Below are 21,710 nucleotides of genomic sequence, written 5' to 3'. Positions count from 1 at the left end.
AGGCTTCCTGAGGAAGAGGTGTTTGGGCTTAGCCTTCATGCAGTGAATAAGTAACTTTCTGGTAACCATCCAGGAGGGTGGGGGAGGCTTGTGGCATCATGTCTCGGGGGAGCAGCAGATGTGACCCCTTGGTTCAGAGAGCAGGGTACTCAGGAAGGAGTAACAGGACACAGTATGGCCGTGATGACCATGCAGAGAAGTGGCACCTAATGGTTATGGAGGTCATGGGGGGCTCTGGAAAAGTTCTCATGGAGGGGATGAGGTGACATGTCAAGGTCAGGCTTGCGTTTAGGAAGATGAGCTTGAGGCAGAGAGGTAAGTGAGAAGCAGGCGTGATCATGGGTCCTAGGGCATTTTACGGCCTCCTGATGGGGCTCCCCCTGCTTCCTATTTGCCCCACAACAGTACGTTCTCAGAAAGGAGTTAGGGGAATGTTTAAAAAGTGAAATTACTTTACACATTTCTCTACTCAGAATCCTCCAGTGTTTACCAAGCCCTTGGCTCAATCCACTGCAGCCACACTGGCCTCTGAGGTAGCCTGAGTCTGCCCTTTGCATTGGCTGTCCCCTCTTGCTGAGATTGTCCCTCACCCCTCTCCCTACCTCCTCTATGAGAAGAGAGGCTTTCTCTGACTATCCTTATCCCCTGTACTCTGTTTTATATTTTGTCTAATAAGCACTTATCAACCTCAAAAATTGACCACATAACTTTATTCTTCATTGTCTGTTTTAAACAGTTTGCCATTTAAGTAGGTGCCTGATAATCATTGAATTAAGTTACTCCATCAATCTTGCTGGGGGGAAAACTGAGGGCTCAAACCAGGCCAGCTATGGTACAGGATTTAGGTGTGTGGGTGTGAGATTTATTTGAAAGGGAATGAGACATAAAAAGATTTTCATGGTGGGTGGGATGGGATTTGGAAACAAGTGCAGGGAGATACGAGGAGGTGAGCTACACGTACAGGTAGATTGGGACATTGTTTAACATTTAGGACATTGGAGGCTGTAGTTGTGTTTAAGAGGGTCCAGGGGACAGGAGAGTTGGGCAAGGGAAGACCCAGCAATACGCTTGAGCCCAGAATTGTGGAGATCACCCATTTTAGGGGATGAGGCCAGGAGCAAAGGTGCAAAAGAACCAGGAAGGGGAGAATCAGGATTAGGGGTGGTCTTGAACTTGGGGTGGGGGTAGGGGTGATGGCCAGCAGTGTTAGGTGCCCTGGGAACTGGAGAGGCCAAGGACTGAAGATTCTAGAGGGTGAAGGGGATTGGGAAAGTCAAGGCATGACAAAGGGACATGACCTTTTCAGGAAGCTGGCAGAGAAGGGAAAGAACCTGTGCCTGGAGCCACTGCAGAAGAGGTAAAGTGGAAAAGAAATTGGAGACCGCCACTGATGCAGGACCCCAGGGAGCAGCAAGCGATGGTGATCTTGTGGGGGCTGTGACTTACTGAAAAGGGTGACTGGTCCAGGTGGGGAGCGTGAGGTAGATTTTGGTCCCAGAGCTGACATCAGATGGCTTTGTAACCATAGAAACCACTTAGCTTCTGTTCTCTTCCTCCATCCCACCCCTGAAGAAAAAGCCTGCACAGCCAACCTCACATATTGATTGCTCGACTCCAATGCAGGCATGAATATGAAAGTACTAGCACTCCAGTAATGTTATTTCTATGGACCATAAACTTGCTAAGCCTTAAAATTTGTGCTTCAGAATTCTGTTGTTTATTTTCTTTGAAAAACACTTTAATATCCAAATGCTTCTCTAAAGTGCTGCTTTTTCTGAGTCCTGACCAGGGAGTAACATAATTGTGGTTTTAAAAAAAACAAAACAAAACTCTTCAAGTCTGGCTCTAGATTGTTCAATGGGAAGCCTGGTGATGTTTTCAGAATCAAATGTATTTGTCTAGCATTGAAAGGGTCAAAGTGGGTTTGTTACAAATACCATTCTTTCTAAATATTTAACATTTGGAACAAACAATATGTATTTAACATGTATTATTTTGGGGGCTGAATTTGACACATGTGTGTGAGGAATTCATGTAGCTTTTATTCTCTAAGTAAATGAGATGCAGCCATTTAATCTTTCTTCTTCCTTCACCACATAAGGATTTTCTTCATATGAACTTAAAATACCTCTCATGAATATTCCTATTTTTAACTGAACGCTCCTCTTTTGAATTTTTTTCCTCAAGGTTCTGATGGATCCTCTTTTTTTAAAAAATCTCTTAATAATGAAAAGTTTCAAACAAGTACAGACCCAGAGTGATACAATGAAGCCTTTGGTGGCCATCACTGGTTTCAGCATGATGGCCTCTGTGTTTTGTCCCTACCCCACACAGGACTAAGGAGGTCGTGTGGGCAGTGCCCAGACTGGGAGAGCAAGTCCGTGCCAGGCTCCGAGCATGGGAGTCGTCAGTGCAGAGCCAGTAGAGGCTATGGGAGCGACTGGACCCCTGGGGGAGGGAGAAGTGGGCAGAAGGTGGAAGCTCAATACAGGGAGACCAAAGATTATTTACCCCTGTGCTATGTGAGGGTGACATTCACAGACATACTTAAAATCAAGTGACTTAAACTGCTCTTGGTAAAAGAGGCCCAATTTTTAAGCTGCTAGTAGTGTGTTCATATGTTCAGCAAACAACATGTCCTCTTTTATTTTGGCAAGTAAATTTTTTTTGGCAGGTGACCAGAAAAAGCAATGTCACCATTTCATCTCTTCTTTAAATATGTAATCATAAGCCTTGGTTGAACAGCACCCCCTCCCATAGAGCATTTGGATAAAAGGCCAGAATGTTGAGGCTATGTATTTTAAACCCGTATGATTTATTTTGACAAACACACACACACACATACACATATATATATTTTATGCCAAGCACCTATTTTGATATTTTAAAAAACAACTTAAAAACAACTGTTTTCAAGCACCTGTCAGTAACTTGCTGAAATTTAACAACCCTTGAGAAAGGGAAAGGGAGCAAGAAAGAAGCCTGAGAGCTGGGGAAGAGGGTACCCCATTCTGAAGTTGCCACCCCAGGGCTACTTGTCACTAGAAAGGTTGTCTTCTGGGAGGAGGACTGTCCTTGACTCTGGAGCAGGGGTGGCTTCCTAGAGGAGCCCAATTTAATTGGATACTCAGTTCATGTAGTGAGCAGTGCCTGGTGCTCACCTTAAGGTTACAGCACGTGTAGTAGCCTGGGGCACCTCAGACCAGCCTCTCTCAGGGATGTGGAGGGTGGATCTCTGACTCACCTGGAACCATTCGGGCAGAGAATCATTGATGGACTTGGGGCTGGGTCCTAGGTAATGAGTTCTTGGTTTTCCTTTTGAGAGGTTCCAATTTGGGAGGACGGGGGTGGAGTGGATCACGAGTGCCAGGAGGGAGGATTAATTACAATCCACTAGAGGAATCAAGGAGAAGGCAGTGGGATTTGACCCTGGCCCATCAAGGATAGGGGTGAGATTGAGAAGCAAGGGAATGGACATTATAGGCTGAGAGAAGCCACGTGAGCAAAGGTGTGAGTGGGGAGTGTCAGCCGTTCTTGTGGTATGCCTGTGCCCAGCAGGTTACCGCAAGGGATTTTGAGGGTGGCACACTTGGAACTAGGGTCAGGTCTTTGTGAGAACACTGAATGAGGTCAGGGACGGCGACCTCCCCTCCATCCCGGCTGTGCCAGCCATGCCGTCCCTGCCTGTCTTCAAGTTTGACAGCAGCTGGGATGGACTCTCTGGCTGGGAGCCACCCATCTGGGTCCCGAGTTTCTGTCCCCTCCCTCCACTCTCCACCTTGGGAACCTCAGTGTTTGGAAGCAGTTCACTTATCTGTAAAACGAAGATACCTCAGTAAGCACTTCACAGAACTGTGTTTCCAGTTGGGTCCTTGGCATACTTCTGGCTCAAGGGCAACCCCCCCCCCCGCCCCCCTTGCATGGGTGCGGGCTGTTGTGCCTTTATATTAATTTGTCTTGTTATAAAGAGTGCCCCTGATAGGTCCATCACATTTCTTGTCTTTTTTCCTCCCCCAAGGTATTAGACCTATTGATCCTTTTTGTTTGAATACAACATTATTTAAATCTCCACACGTGCCAGTTTAACATAACTTTCTGTGATTTTCATGCATGGTTTTAGAGAATCAGTGAAGCAGTATCCTCAAAGCTTCTCTCAGGGATTCCAAATGGTCAGTCAGGAGTCCTGGAGCCTGAGATGTGGGCCTTATGCTCCTTGGTGTCCCCTTCATTGTAACCAAGGGCAAGTGCTCTTTAAGAAAACATGTTAGTGGAAAGCCTTATCCTAACAGCCAAGAAGTTGAGATTTCCAAAGGCAATTTATTAAATTATGTAAAATGAACACAACAAATGTCTTTAGTAGTTATTTAAGTATTTCTTGAAGTTATTAAAAAGGCTAATTTAATATGCTTATGAAGTCTCAACTTGCAGCATGTTTTCCTGATTCTAGGAGGTTATATATATATTTTTTGGAAGGAAGACAAATGTGTGAAGTTCTATTTTGCAGTAGAATTTGAACCTCAAAACTGATGTAGATGCTCTCAAACACTATGTTTGATGAGGACAGGAATTGCCAAAAAGTAATGTAATAGAATTGGGATGGTTGATGGTTGACTTGAGAGAGTTTGTAGAATACATGTTGGAAATGACATAGATGACTCTTTATGCCAAGGCAAATGGCAGATTGAGTTTGGCTGCTCAACTCATTTAGTGATGGTTTTAAAATCGAAAGTTTCAAATTCTGTTTGTGGTCATTTTTTACAACTCATAGTATTAAGTGATAGGAAATAATGTAATTATGAAAGTAATTGTTTAATTAAGTTCACTTTGTTTTTAATTGCATTTTTGGTGCATTTTAAAATGATACTAATCTTTTCCAATTCCTATATGGAAATACTTCCTTCATTGATTTCACCAGCCTTTCTCAATATGTGCCTGTAGATAAAAGTAGCCTACATAGCAGGCACTAGACTACGACCTCCTCTCCCCATCTCTGCACCAAGATTGCCAAGCCATGGCTGATGGCCTATTTCCAGAAGCATTTATACAAGATCACTTTGACAACTTGGTCTATATAATGAGATTCTCTTTCTAGTCCAGTACTGTAATTTATGCTTGCGGATTTTTATTAATTTTTTTTTCATTTTTATTATTTATTTTTATTTTTAGAGAGAGGGGTAGGGAGGGTGAAAGAGAGGGAGAAAAATACCGATGTGTGAGAGAAACATCGATCAGTTCCCTCTTGCATGCACCGCACAGGGACCTGGCCCACAACTGAGGCATGTCCCCTGGCCGGGAATCAAACCAGTGACCTTTCACTCCTCAGGAAGCTGCTCAGCCAACTGAGCCAGGCCAGTCAGGACCATTTTTATTAATTTCTGATTGCTTTCTTCCTCCTCTCCACCACCCATGAGGTCTGTATTTGTTTACAGGTTTGTTTAATTGTAAGAGACTTTCCCCGAGATGTTTTTAGGTGCTGTACTGCATTGAGATGGCCCCGGGTAATGCTGCCCTGGTGGGTGAGGGGTGGGGCATTGAGGAGAAAGCACAGGAATTAGAAAGGGCTGCTGACCCTAGTGAAGAGGAGTGGTCCGCCCTGATGACTGGACAGCCAGGGGTCAGGAGGGTGCCCTGGCAGGAGATTGGAAGGGTCTGGAAATTCAGGGCCAGTGTGTGAAATTATTCAGCAGTGAATTGTCTAGAGCAATGTAAAAGACTCTTGATCAAAAAGATCAATGAATAAAAATTAATCTTCCTTCCTCTACTGCCCGCCCCTTTTATGTCCTCCTTGTCCTGAAAGGCAGTAAATTGTCTGAAAGGCAGACACCAGAGATACAGAAAATGAACATGGCCCATCCCCTGCCCTTGAACCACAAAGTGTGGTAAGTCAGGTGAATGCGAGTGTGAGGTGTAACAGAAAAGGAGAAGTACTGTATTTTGCTGTGTGTCCATTCCCATGTATAATGTACACCCACATTTTTGGCCCATACTTTCAGGGAAAAATAATCTTTAGTTTTAATTTTTAAATTAAGTTATTTATATTTAGAAACAAAACCAATTATTGTATTCCAGGGTATTTTGCATATGGATATTGTTATTGCTCTCCAGAGTTACAGTTTAGTGCATAAGTATAAATAAAAGAATTGAAAACATTTATAAAGATACAGAATTAGTGCTGCACATGCATAATGCGCATCCTTATTTTTCCCTCAAAAATGTGGGCAATAAAGTGTGTATTTACACAGCAAAATACTGTATTCGGCTGGCCAAAAAGTCTGTTGAGTTTTTTCTGTAAAATAAAAGACACTGTTTTCATTTTCACCAATAACTTCATTGATTTGGATATTTTGAATATGTTGGCTATCTCCCACTATTGGCTTTTGGTGGGTAGAGGTCAGGGGTGCTGCTTAACATCTTCTGTGTATGAGACAGCCCCACAGTAAATAATTATTTGGCCAAAATGTCAGTAGTACCAAGAAACTTCGCAAACCAATTTTGACATGTTTGATCAGTCACAGCACCTTCTCCATACACTACACAAACCTTTTTTTGGGTTTCAGTTGCATTTTTAACTTCCTTGGAGTAATAAAGCATAATACACCAAAAATGTTGCATATCTTCAATGTTAAAATGGCTGCACAACACTTCACCAGTTTTGATAAGTTGTTTTTTTTTTTTTAAATACAGGCTGATAAGACAGTTGTCACAATACAGTCTAACAAAATTGTTTCACATGAAGGTAAACACAACTAAGCACTACTAGAGCCATCATACAGAAAAAAACGTAGAGGGCTTTTTGGCCAAACCAATAATAAAAACACACCCACCCAGTGGGCAGTAGGGAGGTAGTGCTGGGGCAATTGGCTTTTTTGGCCTTCTTGTTTTTTATGTTGGTGACTTAGAATTGAAGCTGTATTGTGTGAGAACAAGACTTTTGCCACTAGAAGTAATTCTCACCATTCTGGTTGTCCTTCCTTTGGGTGACCTGAGGTGTGGCTCTGCGGCGCCCTGAGCCTTGGTTTCCGCTTCTGTAAATGAGGTGGTTGGAATATGTGAATCCAAATACTGGTAAAGAAATTCTTGTAGTTTATTTGTGGTAATGAAATTGGGTTATGTTTTGTGTGTGCAGTGTGTGTGCATGTTAACAGAAAACAAAGGCTGAGATGGTCCAGTTAGTTTGTGGCCAACATTTGTTCTTCTGTCAACTATTCTGACCCAGGCTGGCAACTTTTCCTCTCAGAGCCAGGATTTCTGGGCTCTAGACCATCTCTGCACCAACCTGCAACAGATCTTGGGGCTGCACTGGGTGCCCTTCATTTCAGGCTGTGGTGCTGGAAGGGAGGGGAATGAAAAGGCAGCATTTTCTCTGTGTAAACAGCTCTGACAAAAGGGTTTGCCTCAACTTGTTTGTGATCAGGCCAGGTTAAGCCCCTGCCAATCTCTCATTCTTGAGTGTGGATAAATACCTAACACACTTCTGAAGGGGCTTCTCCTATGGTGAGAAGGTGCCCGCATTGACAGACCAGGACCTCTGAGCACCTGAGCAGTGAACAGGTCTCAACCTGCAGTTTTATCTGCATCATTCCTTCCTTGTATTGATTAAGCCTTGAAATTGTCTACCTCTTCTAGGTATCCATAAATGTAATGACTTTAGTTTCTAAATTATTTCTTTAAAGTGCAACTTAGGGATTCTTGAAGTCCTCTTTGAGTGACACAGTTGTGTGATAGAAAGAGTAAGAGCTTAGACTTGGGGTCAGGGTCTGGGGTCCAGGTGTTGGCTCCACTGGGATTAGCTCTGTGACCTCAGAGTAATTGCTTTACATTTTTGAGCTTGTAAAGATTAAATGAGATGAAAACTTCCTGACATAGAAAAATGAGCAAAAGGGCATGGGGAGTGGGGAAATCAGGAAGGAAGCTTACGAAAAGATGGTGCAAATTGAAATAGACAGCTGCCCTTTTTTGTAAAGGTGAGAAAGGACAGTGTCCACAGTCACTGTGAACAGCTCCGTGGTCCTCATGGGTGCACAGTGAGAGGGTAAATCAGCCTGGCCTTTTTGCTGGGGGGTTGGTGCTGCGGACGGAAGGGGAGGAAAGGGGAATGGTTTGATTATAGTCTAAATGACTGGAAATATTTTTTCTCTTTGTACTTTTTCCAAAGGAAATAAAAGACAATGGAAAAAGACACATGTGAGGTTGTTTATCAATTTTTTTCTATTATAGGGAAAATTAAAAACAACCCATGGGTTAGTGATTGGTAAAACACACCAAATACCTGTATTCTGTTAGAGGTGCATTGGAGATCTGACGATGGAAGACAGCCTACTCAGATCATGTTCTTTCCTCCCTGTGAACTGAATCTGCTTTGTAGAAATTAAATCTCAATGAACACAAAAGCCAATGACACTTATGATCAATATGGATGTCCAATTTGGAGTTCTTTGTTTTTTCCTTGTTTCATATACCTGTGTGATTTAGTCAGGTTTTTGGTGGGGTTTTTTTCCTTTTCAATTGAGGGGCTATGGCAGGAAACACATTCCTACAATCCCCCAGCAGCTGCATTTATTAAGTTAGGTGTAGGCATGGTTTGGTTCAGCTCAGCTCGTTCTGGTGGAAAGAGAGGCCCTGGACCCACCTGCACTGACCTGCTCTTTCCATTGTGGCATCAGAAACCATCTGCCCGCCAACTAGCTGTGTCAGTCTTTACCTGTAGACACCCTGTGCCCCTGCCCCATCTCTTTGCCTTCCTGGTTTATCCCCTCATTTCTGAAATCTACCTTGTTTCAAGCCCCACTCAAGCCCTGCCTCTTCCCTTGCTGTCGGATAATAAACTGCCATGTATTTATTTATTGACTATCTGCCAATTCAGTGTACAGGACCTATGTTTTAGGACCTTTCTCCTAACTCCAGACTAAAATAAAAATGTTTGTTGCTGGAGATGAACTTGAGTTGGTACAGAGATTTACAACGTGTGCCAGTTTCTGACTATTGCCTCTCAGCTCCAAATCCACCCTTTGTTGTCTGATCTGGGAAAAGGGATCAGAATCCTTCAAATGTTTTTCCTTTGTCTTCTGTGAGTTGAGGGCTCTGAAGAGGATGTTGCAGGAGGAAGGGATTTTCCTTCTTGCATCCTGGTGTATTGAGTATTTTCAAACTCCTGGAGATCCTGCTGCTTTTCCTGCTGTGCACAGCTTTTTCTAGCATTTGGCTGCTCTGTGCTTGTTCCAGCTCTGGCAGCAGTGGTGGGGTGGGGAGCCTGCACCCAGTCTGGTTCACTGTTTCTCGGCACCCTCTCCTCAAATCCCATATTGTGGGCCCTGTGGTCCTGGCCATCTAATGAGCTGGCCCACCCCATATTTGTCCTGAGCAGCTGCCCTGAGCTGCTCCTGGCCAAGCCACCCATTGCATTCTGAGCTCCTGCAGAAGGAGGTCTCTCCAGTTCCCAGTTCCAGCAGCACCCTGACTGCCTCTGTGTGCATGGCTCCCTCTGCACCCTCATCCTCTCTGTGTGCCCGCCCAGCAGTCTAGGCAACCTGCATCCCCAAGGTTTGTTTCCTATAGCCCTTCTGATGGGGAAACTGTGTTCCAGGCCTGGTGCCTGCATCCTAGAGGGTTGTCCCTGCTTTCCTGGTGAGTGGACTATCTCTGAACATGCTTTCCACACTTGTTCTTTTTCAGGTACTTCTCCTCTGCACTGGGCACCCCTTATAGTTCTAGTGCGTCTTTACAGTTACTCAGTTATTCTTTACACTAAACTTCCTCTGCTTAAATTACTGTGGTGTTTTTGTTTTTGCCCCCTGGTTGGACCCAGACTGAAATACGTCCCATGTAACCCAACTGAGCAAACAAAAGAAGGAATCAGAGAGAAGAGCTTGTAGGGCAGCAATTTTCAACTGGTGTGCCACGAGAATTTTTAAAACATGCAATACCTATTTATTTAGGGACACTGACCTCTTTTCCCTTAGATTGTCAAATAAAAAAAATAATAGTCAATACAACAATAGCCGTCCAGTGTGAATGAATCAAAATTATACCTAATTTTTTTTGTCAGATTGGAAAAAATACATTTTTTGGTGTGCCATAAAATTTTAGTAATTAGTTCATGTGTGCCAGGAGATGAAAAAGTTAGAAATTGCTGTTTAGGGATTTCATTGAGAGCTCGTTGAGAGCCTGAGACACTACAGTTGTTTGTACATAGGTCCTGAGGTCCTGGAGCAGGGAGTAAAAACATTTACCAACTCATAGCCAGGAGGTGACTACCTGTATTGCAACATTTCTTTTTAAAAATGATTTTCCACCTTAGGTAAGTAGATGTCCCCAGGTTCTGCATCTGTGCCAGGGTCCTGCCTTCCTTTAGGCATGTTCACCCTGTCCCTGTACTATCATGGCCTTGGCGGGATAAAAATTGCGGGAGGTCTTCCCCTCACCAGAAAGGAGATCTGAGGGCTCCCTACTTTGGGATAGGGTGGAGCTGGTGTTGGCTTGAATCTGCTGCAGGAGCACTGCTGAATCACACATGCAGGGGACTCAGTCCAAACACATCCCTATTAGTGTGCCTTTGACGGAGCTGGGGCTGACTTTCCACCCCTATTTACCTCTTCAAGTCTTGCCCTCACCCTTTTAGTCTAATATTGACTCCCTACTTCTAAAACTCTTAATCCTCCCTCAACCCTAGAATAGTCTTTAAATTTTTTCTATTGTAACTTTAGTACTTAAAAAAAGTGAGACAGGTTTTTATAAATATATGTGTTATTTACCAGCACACATATAAATAATTTTCCACTGTCATCTCTTTAGAGAAAGGTGTATGTATTTAATTAATCCAGTTTCTACTGAACACCTCACTTTATTCATTAAACTCTTTGACCAGATGACCAAAATATTTGTTCAGCAAATGCTGACTGAGTCTCAAGTTCCATGTGCTGGGGTAATGGTGGTACAGTATGAAGGCCTTGCTTGTGGAAGATGCCCAGGCGTAGGCCACCATGACCAGGAGTGGATGCTCTAACTCCTGGGAGGTGGGTGCTTCAGCCAGGAGGTGACACAAGCTAATTTGGAAGGACTAGCAGCTCTCCAGGAAGGCATAGCAGAAGGTCGAAGCTGGGGTTTGCTGGAACAGAAACATACTTGCTCTGATTAGAGGTTAAAGTGTACACAGTGTGGAGATGGGAGACGTTGGCAGGAGGTGATGTGAAGGGAAGAACAGATCACCATAAAGGGCCCTGGCTGGGACCAGATGGGCATATGAGCGGGAAAATTGGAGGAATGAGGCTAGTATTCAGGATGGGGAATATCTCCAGGCAGGAGATCTCTTAAAAGGGACGAGGGTTGAGGCTCTGAGCTTGAGCTATGAGGATAAAAAAAGAAGAGAGGAGTTCTAGAAAGCAACAGACACTTGCAGATAGGCTCTGGGGGAGTGTAGCATGTTGTGTTGTGGTGGTCTGACCGAACCAGGAGAGCAGCATGAACAGGGACTGTACATACTGGGGACTGAAGGCTGAGTGGCTGGGAAATAGGGCATATCTGGGAGCATGGTGGGAAATGAGGCATTAGGCTACTGCAGTAGCCAGTAGCAGAAACTGAATGGAATAGAGGAGAGGCGAGGAGGGGGTGCAGGTGGCCTTAGAGAGGTGGGAACACAAGACTTGTTTCCTGGTTGGATGTGGGGAGCAGGGAGAAGTAAATCAAGGTTGTACTGGGATGTGCACCCTGGTGCTTGGGAAGTTGATTCATTGCACATGGGGGCCTGGGAAGGGTGTCTTCACAAAGCATTTAGAAACTGATTATCTAGAGTTAACTGGATCAGTTTGTAATCCTCCTTTTGGAGGTGATGTTTAAGGTAGTGGATATATGAGTTTCTACAAAGACTAAATTTATAAGAGTCAGTGAACGACAAAACTTTAGAAATGTGCTTTTATTTAGTATTTGATGGAGGAGTCAAACATCTGAAGGAGAACTGTTGAATGTCCAGTGTGTGGCAGGACAACAAATTTGTGTGGTAGGTGGTGTCATCCCCACTTTACAAATGAGGAAACTGAGGCCCAAAGAGGTAAAACAATTTGCCTAAGGTCACTTAGCTAAGTGGGTGGCATAACTAGAATTTAACTTTGGGCTATCTAACCGCAGATGCCAGGCTAGCTTTCCAAAGTGAAAACGGACCTGGGATTATAATCTTTACAGTGAAGATCTGAAACTCTTGACAATTTTACTAAAGGCAGTGGGGCAGGATGGCTTCTGGTAGGGTTCGTTCTCTATCAGCTAAATTTTCTTCTTTTTTATGAAAGTTCCATATGTATTTATTTGAAGAATTAACCTAGTGATTGATTTGATTTGATTTTAAATGATGGATAACATTTGAAAAAGATCAGCCATGCTATGCTGGCAGGGCTTTAGGGGAATTTAATCAATGGGTACCAGAATATGTCCTGCCAGATACTTTGACGTATGATGTCACCTGTGGGGATGTGCAGATGAACAGATTCATTTTATGTACTTTTAATTTTGAACATGAAGGGTACTAGTAATGACAACGAACAAAATTCCTTGAATTTATCTGCTTCCAAGACTTACAGACCAGAAAGCAGAGTCAGACACACGATCTCACTTCATCCCAATCTCTAGATGAGGTTGTGAGGCCAGTCTTGGGGCTGTGCCCCAGGCTTGGCAAGAACCAAGACCAGGCTTCTTGTTTCTATTAAGAAACAAGCCCTAGGTATGGCCGCGCTCTCAGGTCCAACTGAGTTACCTCATTCGAACCTTGTCACCTACTGTCTGCCTTGTGTGCTAGAAGCTGTTCTCTCCCTGAGAACCACTTAACTGCCAACTGTCCCTGTCTCTGTTCATCTGAGCAGAACCTGGTAAGGGCCAGGCAACAGATGGAAGCAGCCTGGTAGGAAAGGATATTTAGGAAAGGCACTCTGGCCAAGATCCTGGAGGGTGGGGAAGAACAGGGGACAGGGAGAATGATAGACAAGTTCTCCAAAGAGTGAGCCTGGTTCCCCTTCCCCCATGACATGGCATCTGGCTTAGACTCTTCTCCTCTTTGAGGGTTTTTGTGTCAGATTTGTGCAAGAAAGTGGTCAGGAAGCAGGACCCCATGGACACGGACGCTGCTAGCGCAGCCTCCTGTGGTCGAATCAGCTTGGATTTCCAGCCTGCTTGCCTCATGCTGACTGGATGGAGGTACCTGGTCACTTGATTTTGTAATTACAAGAAGGTTCTGCCTTTCTTTTATCCTTAACTTCGGTACTTGAGGGTCTGGGTGTGGTTGCTGGCTCTGTCTCTGACTAGCTACCCATGGCTACCTATCTAACTTGCTGGAGCCCCATCGTGGGTGGTGTCCATCCCTGACTCAGGAGTTTTGTGAGAATGAGTCTTTGTGGCTGTTGATGGCCATATTAAAGTGTCTTCTGGCCAGCACTTTGCTTCATTGTTTATTGTGCTTTCGGAAGTGGAGGGAGACTTTTAGGATCATTCTCTTCAGTGCTTCCCAGGGCAGTAGTGTCTGTGAGTGAAACATATGTAGAGGGACTGCATATTGGGAGATAAAATGAGGTATGCGGGGTGTTTTGCCCAGAGCTTGGGCCATAGAGTGTTCAATTAAATAAATGCTACTTATGATACCACTGTGCCTCCCATATCTAACTTTGACTCATGGTAGTTTTGTCAGTTAGAATGTACAAAGCTTTAAAATATTTAATACTTTCAGCTCTGGCCAATATGGCTCGGTGGATTGAGCACAGGCCTGCGAACCAAAGGGTCACTGGTTCGATTCCCAGTCAGGGCACATGCCTGGGTTGTGGGCTAGGTCCCCAGTAGGGGGTGCGTGAGAGACAACCACACACTGATGTTTCTCTCCCTCTCTTTCTCCCCCTTTCTTCTCTGTCTAAAAAATAAATAAATGAAACCTTTTTTAAAAAAGAAACAAAACATTTAATACTTTTAAAGAAGGTGAATCTTTGAAAAAAAGACTTGCATCCCTTTAGTTCCTTTAGTCATAATCCTGTGCACAAGCATTCACTGGCATCACGGTTTAAACCTCTTACTCTGGAGCTGAACAGCTTGGGTTTAAATTCTGGCTCTGCCATTTACCAGATATGTGACCTTGGGCAAGTTCTGTGTGACTGCCTCATAGGAGGGCAAGTACCTGGCAGGTACATGAGTATTTATTATAATAAAGCAGATGTTCATATTTTACTACTGTTTTTAGGAATCCTCCTAGTAGAGGGCTTCAGGCAAGCAGCATAGACCCAAGGAAAGGTGTGCAGGCGATCTAGGGATGGATGTGACAGAGCCTCTGCTGAACACTGCAGGGTCCAGCACAGTGGTGGCACGCCTGTGGTACTCTGTGAAGCCATGACACAGGTGAGCGATGTGGGCTACAAAAATGAGAACACAGAATCAGGAGTTTTGTGTAGTGTGCTCCCACACCCATCCCAGGCAGTCTAGATGTATGTGGCAGTGGCTGTGCAAGGAGAGAGATGGTGCAGAAGCATTAAAGAGCATTAAAATAGCCTGTAATCCTAGTACCCTGATGAAACTGGTTTTGTTTTTCTGTGGTATTTATCTGGATTTTCACATAGTCTGTACTATTTTGTAATCCATTTTCAGCTAAACAGTATGTTTTTCTGTCTCTATCTTGTTTTTCTAAATATTTTAATTACAAAATAAAGGAGAGAAAGTTGGTTTTCATTAAACAAACCCAATCAGCTGATGTGTTTTAGAAATTTCAGCACTGTTCAGTCCTTACTGGGGAGACTCCGTGCCCAAGCACAAGGTGAAAAGCTAAGGACATTCTTTGTTCTTTGTACATGGCATTTTCTCCTATTTCTGTTACTCACAGTAAAAATTCTGTTTCACAGTGAGGGTTGTGTAACATCTTCCACAGTGTTGGGGAAACTTTCTTACTCAAATTCTTCTTAAGTAATGTATTGAATAGCATCCTGCTCAAAAAAGGACACAGAATTGGTTTTATGTCTGCAATGGGACTGTTTAGTCTGATATTCAGAGAGCTTTTTCCCACAGATATTTTTATGGGGTCACTGCTCTATCCTCCTTTCCATGAACTTTGGTTTGTGGTAAGAGTCTGCTAAAAGCAGAGTTCTCATGCGAGGAACTGTGCCCAGTTCCCAAATGAAAGATGACATTTAAACTTGATGGATATGTACAATTGAGAATCTCGGTTTTCCCATCCTTCCTTCTCAGATTGGTTGGAAAGGAGTGCCCTTTAGCAAGTAGTGGTAAGAGTTAGCTCCAGCTGCGCATTTGGAAATTTGGACAAGGACGGCTGGGTCACTCTCAGAAGGGGGTAGGTGCTTCTAGGTAGTCCCAGTTTCCCTTTTTTGGAGAGTCTTGGTAACATCAAATGTACCATGACCCTGAGCCTTGGGTCTTTTCAGTCTTGGGCCAGCCCTGAGACTTCACTGTTGATCTAGACCAGGGCCTTCTGTGTTGGCCTGGACGTACCTTAATGAGAAAGGAGGAGATCCAAAGAGATCTTGTAACTTGAGGCGTATGTTACATTTAGGCAGCTCTGAGCCTCCATTTTTCTCACTGGTAAAGTGCTATCCTCTCACCTTCCCTTAAGGGATGCAAATGAGAAATGGGCAGGAAAAGGCTCTGCAGATGAATCCTTGAGCATACACAAAGTGAGGATGGTATTCCTTTGAGAGCTACAAAGGCCTGTCTTAGCTGAGGTGATGGGAGGCCCTGTCTGGGTCTTGATCGTGGAAATAAAATCCTGAATTGCAGTGAATGAAGTTGGAAATCTTGGCCGGGGTCAGCGAGCCCACGGTATTCCTCAAAGTATTCCCAAAAGAAGGATCTATGCTTTCCGTGATAGGCACTTCAGCCCTCTCTTCAGATGGTTCTGGCTGAGCCCAGATATCCATGGCCTTGCCCCCATAACCTGGATTCACAGCTGGCTTTTATCTAGAATCATCTCACATATTCACCCTGAATCTTTTCCTAGGAAAATTAACTTAGTACTGTACTCCCCTTTTTTTCCTTAAGCTGTCCTCCTTTACCTTAGAATTTCAGGGCTAGTCTACTGATACTCATTATTCCTCTTCTGAGTTGAAAATTTCTGCCAAGTAGTTAGCTGTTCAAAGTGCATGCTGCTTTTCCTGAGTACCCTTCCTGATCTTTTTTCTCATTGTGGTCTTTCTCTATTCACCCTCATACCTTTCCTCGTTGCCCTTTTTCTAACCTGTTCATATGAAGAGCCTAAGACCTAGAGGTCCAAGATACTGGGTCAAGTGCTACTTTAGCTTTAGGAGAGTTATCCCAATTTAGAGAGAATTGTTTTTGAAAAGTGTTAGCTTCAAATCTGGAAGCCACTCTCTCCCCTCCCCCATCCCCCCAAAAAAGCTTAAAACTATCAGTGATTCATTTTCTAAAGAGATGACTAATGCTTCTAACTATATGAAATATTCATGGAAATTCATTCTTGGTGTCCATTTGAGTTCTCTTATCCCTGTAAGTAAGGCCCATAGCAAAGGTGTACTGGACTCGCACCTTCAGTTTGCTCAAAGGGTTTGCCCAGAAGCTCCTTTGAAATGACCTGACCAAAGGAGGGTTTGGACCTTTGACTTAGGGATGGACATTTTGAATTGTTCAGGCTGTAGGTGACTTGGGGTCCTTTAAAAATGTAGTTAAGGAGTCAGAAATGTCTTTTTTTTTTTTTTATTACCTTCTCTGGCCCTCTGTTTAAGAGGGCCTTTTCTTGGTAGCTCCAAGGTGGGAGCTTGCAGGGTGGAGGTGGGTAATGGTGAAGTGGGGAGAGAAAGGGGGCGGTGGTGGGAGTCTGCACTTGGGCGAGCAGAGGGCACACAGGTCAACTTTATCTGTCATACTCTCTAGATGTGCAGAGGCCTGGGGGGAGTAGGGGCTTATCTTTTAAAAACACTTTTTACGTATATGTCCATAAACAAAGCTATTTAGCAGTGGTAAATACAAGCAATTAGAGTAGGATCACTAAACAGATTTTAAGAGACAGAAAATAACTTGGGGCTTCTGATGAATTGATCTGGGCTGTTCAATGTGTAATAACTGCACGGCATTCTCAGCAGGACAGATCCTTCTTCTACCTTGGGGCTGTTTGTTTGAACCCAGTGAACTTAAAAATGTTCTTAACCTTTTTTTTTTTTTTTTAAGTAAACACTACCCATGATTAAAAAAATAGTCCCATGACCTAGTTTTAGAGGTTGGAGAAGAGTGGACACAGTGGCCTTGGTACCCCATCACTTTGGCTGGAATTCCAGCTCTGCCCTTAACCCAGCTAGCTCTTTAAATCAGTTTTCTCAGACATAAAGTATGAATAAAAGGAATAACACCTACTTCATAGGTTTACTGTATCAAGCTAGATAATACACAGTGCTTGGGATGCAATACTACTTTGGGCTTCTTTTATAAGCATAAAGACTCAGTCATAGAATTAATCTGAAATTTTTTTTACAATGTATTGCCATTCCACTTTTTTGGTTTGTCTTTTAATGTCAAGCTTATCTAAATGGTTATTTTTGTGTAGGTCATCTGTCTCAGCAGTGTCAGAACTCTGGAATTATATCCCCAGCAAACCATGTCATTATTCTTTCTTTGTTCTTCTATTGGCTGCAGACTGAAATCTGTTCTTGGCCTTTTGATATTTCATTAAAATGTCGTTTTCATTTCTCTTTTTCTATAAACAGCAGAGATATTAAGTATACACTTTGAGTTTTGACAAATGTATACTCCCATGAAATTCTCATTCCGATGAAGACATACATAATACATTTCTACACTCTAGAACATTCCCCCATGCTTCTCTCCAGACCAGACCTCTACCCCATCACTTTCAGATATCTAGGACCTAGATTAATTTTGCCTTTTTGAACCTGACGTGAATGGCATAATGAACTCTTGTTGCCAGTGGCAATAGTTTTCTTTTTATTGCTGGGGGTTATTCTATCATATGAACATACCACAGTTTGATAATTTATTCTTCTGTTGATGGTTTTTGGGTTTTTGCCAGTTTTTGGATATTAGGATAAAGCTGGTATATGAACACTTAGTGTGGTTTGTGGCTCTTTCACCTCCCGGCTCTTCAATCCTGGGCAACTGTCGTAATCTCTCAGCCTTTGTTTTGTAATCCATGAAATGGTGGGTTGGGAAACAATTCAGGGTTGGGACCACCGCTTTTTAAAAAATGAAATAGAATAAAATAAAAAATTGGAGTGAATTACATGGAACTATGTGTATTGCAACACCTATAAATACAGGGTGAGGCAAAAGTAGGTTTACAGTTTATATAGAAAGTAACACAATCATTAATAAATAATAATACAAGAATAAACTTTGTTTTGCATACTCACAACTATAAACCTACTTTTGCCCCACTCTAAAGTTATGTGTGTATTGGATTACAATGTACAATGTATTTGTTATTATGAATTGTGGGCAAATCAGTTTGCAGCACACTGGTTTGTATGAGTCCTTGTAAGCAAGGAAGTCGAACAGCTGTGAGGTTATTTAGTAAATGCATATTTCTGCCTTCGGGTGTCTAAAACAGCCACAATGTTAACAGCTACTTATATGCTGCTTGCAGTGGGCCAGCCACTGTTTTAAAAGCTTTTCATGTAAAATCATGTAGGCCTCACACCCATCCCATGAAGTGGGTTATTATCTCCATTTCATAGATGGAGAAGCTGAGACTTCAGTTATACAACATGCCTGAGGTCACAAAGCTAGAATGGTAGAGCCAAGATTTGAACCTAGGCCATGAAAGTCTAGAGTCTGTGTTCTATCTCACTCTTCCAAGGAAGGTAACAACAAAGAGGCAAATGATATATGTGAGCAAATGCAGATTAATAATTATTCAATTAATACAATGCTCCTCCCTTTTGTTCCAGATATGAGAAATGAGTGTTGGACGTCGGAAAATAAAGTTGCTGGGTATCCTGATGATGGTAAATGTCTTCATTTATTTGATTGTGGAAGTCTCCAAAAGCAGTAACCAAGAAAAAAATGGAAAGGGGGAAGTGATAATACCCAAAGAAAAGTTCTGGAAGACTTCTGACCTTCCCGTGGCATATTGGAACCGGGAACAAGAGAAGCTGAACAGGAGGTATAATCCCATTTTGAGCATGTTGGCAAACCATACAGGCGAACTGTATGGGTTTTCCAATATAAGCCATCTGAATTATTGTGAACCTGACCTGAGGGTCACATCTGTAGTTTCAGGTTTCAGTAATTTGCCGGACAGGTTTAAAGACTTTCTGCTGTATTTGAGATGTCGAAATTATTCACTGCTTATAGATCAACCAGATAAGTGTGTAAAGAAACCCTTCTTACTGCTGGCAATTAAGTCCCTCACTCCACATTTCGCTAGAAGGCAAGCAATTCGGGAATCTTGGGGCAGAGAAACCAACATTGGGAACCAGACAGTCGTGCGTGTCTTCCTACTGGGCCAGACACCCCCAGAGGACAACCATCCTGATCTTTCAGATATGCTGAAATTTGAGAGTGAGAAGCACCAAGACATTCTTATGTGGAACTACAGAGACACTTTCTTCAACTTGTCCCTGAAAGAAGTACTCTTTCTCAGATGGGTGAACACTTCCTGCCCAAACGCCGAGTTCGTGTTTAAGGGTGATGATGATGTTTTTGTGAATACCCATCATATCCTGAATTACTTGAATAGCTTATCCAAAAACAAAGCCAAAGACTTGTTTATAGGTGATGTGATCCACAACGCTGGACCTCATCGGGATAAGAAACTGAAATACTACATCCCAGAAGTTGTTTACACTGGTGTCTACCCGCCTTATGCTGGGGGAGGTGGATTCCTCTATTCTGGCCACCTGGCTCTGAGGCTGTACCGTGTAACTGACCAGGTCTTTCTCTACCCCATTGATGATGTTTATACTGGAATGTGCCTTCAGAAACTTGGCCTCGTTCCAGAGAAACACAAAGGCTTCAAGACATTTGATATAGAAGAGAAAAAAAGGAATAACATTTGCTCCTATCTAGATTTGATGTTAGTACATAGTAGAAAACCTCAAGAGATGATTGATATTTGGTCTCGGTTGCAAAATGCTCATTTAAATTGCTAAAATATATACAAATAATTTTTCATAGAAAGACATATCTTGGATAGTTCCCACTTTGTGTCTTCTCATTAGGGGTAATTTATGCATTTAACCATCAAAATTGCCTTCGTAAGTGGTATCTATTTAAGGGTCTCTAAACCCTTCAATGTGGTACTTTCTGAAGAGGGAAAGCAGAAGAGCGTAATTTTTAGAGAAGGATATGGCAGGATAGTTGGTTCTGATTCTTCCTCCTCGTTAGTTGTCATTATTTTCTAATTTGCCCCTTCTTACCTGAAATAATAAGTTTTTGGAATTTGGCTGTTTTAAGTTATTTTTCTTTTTCCCCTAATATGGTGATATTCCTACTTTCCATTATAATGAATGAATAATCTGCAATTTAAGTGTTTATAAACCTATTGGCTACAAATGATTTGTTACACATCGTTGAACAGTTTTTGTGAAATGGAATAAAAGTTGTTTTTTTTTTTAATTTGGATGCATTTTTTAAGTTGTCTAGAGAAATTGACTTCCGTCAACATTTTCTGCCACCCCAGCAGTATTTTCTTGTGTTAATACAATCAGTTAGTTTTGAAAAATGAGAATCACTGTATTATCCAGTTTATCTTGTTTTGGTCATAATAAAGAGATTGTAATACAGAAACATAATAACTGTTCTTGTATTTGGTTTGCTGGATGGTATCGTAGTAGTAGTCTATTTTTAGTATTTGCAAATAACTAGTATGATTCCATAATGGCCAACTAAAGATTGAGTTGACACTGGCAATCATATTGTGTTTATGATTTTTTAATGTCGACCAGAAAAGCATATGTAACTTTTGAACGTGAAATGAAAAGATTGAAGTGGCAGACCTTTTCATGAGTGGTTTCTCTAGAATTCTATTCTTGCCATATCTTCACGTGTTGCTTATACAAAATTATTCTGAGTAGTGACTGCTTCCCTGTCTCAGTGTAGAAGTGCCTGTATTTTTATTTATTGTTAAGATCAATGACCAAAACATTTTCTTAAATATATTTTGTGTAATGTTTTATTTGTATACACTGTTGTTGATAAAATATTTAACTAGAGCATGGTATTTTAAATGTAAGGTGTAAAATATGTTCAATAAAGCTGTTATTTTTCAATTTTAGAATTCATTTTTTGGAGAGCTGTGAACTGCTAGAGTTGACAAAATTCTGCCAAACTGTTGCTTATATATACCATCTTAAAACATGCTTTCTTAAATTTTTATTTGTGTTTATAGAGATCAGGATTCTTAACCAAATGTAATTCTGGGGACTGTAAGAAGGTGAAAATAAAGTCGTATTTTTAATTGTCATGTATAATGGGTTGTAATCTATATTTTTTTTTTCTTTCTGTATTTGATTACACTTTCTCCAAAGAGGCCACTCCCCAGAAACTATTATAGTGATACTGAACTATAACTTTTTCTGTGTCCCAATGGGTCATCTATCTTCACATTTCAAATTCTTAAAAGTGCTTTCCCAATTCAAGTCTTTAAAAGAGGAGTATGACTATTTATTTATGCTTTCAGTGAATATAAAGAATTTAACTAGAAAATGGAGCAGCATTTTTTTAAAAAATTGTGTTATCCTAAACCATGTCCACTTTGGGGTTTGTATCCACAGTGA

General features: G+C 42.2%; 1 protein-coding gene across 1 annotated transcript in view; it reads left to right on the top strand.

Annotated features, from left to right (window-relative positions):
* B3GNT2 (UDP-GlcNAc:betaGal beta-1,3-N-acetylglucosaminyltransferase 2) overlaps positions 1-21,460 on the top strand; it is a 33,765-nt gene extending 12,305 nt beyond the window's left edge. Inside the window, exon 2 of the mRNA XM_054586917.1 lies at positions 18,882-21,460. Coding sequence (XP_054442892.1) covers positions 18,891-20,084 — 1,194 coding nt within the window. The 5' untranslated portion in view covers positions 18,882-18,890 and the 3' untranslated portion in view covers positions 20,085-21,460. The remainder of the gene's footprint in view (positions 1-18,881) is intronic.
* Positions 21,461-21,710: the final 250 nt, after the last annotated feature.

Source organism: Pteronotus mesoamericanus, unplaced genomic scaffold, assembly GCF_021234165.1.
Source record: "Pteronotus mesoamericanus isolate MK-2021 breed Mesoamerican mustached bat unplaced genomic scaffold, CSHL_Meso_final contig_98, whole genome shotgun sequence".
In the NCBI taxonomy this organism is placed as follows: Eukaryota; Metazoa; Chordata; class Mammalia; order Chiroptera; family Mormoopidae; genus Pteronotus; species Pteronotus mesoamericanus.
This window is presented reverse-complemented; position numbering and strand designations above follow the sequence as displayed.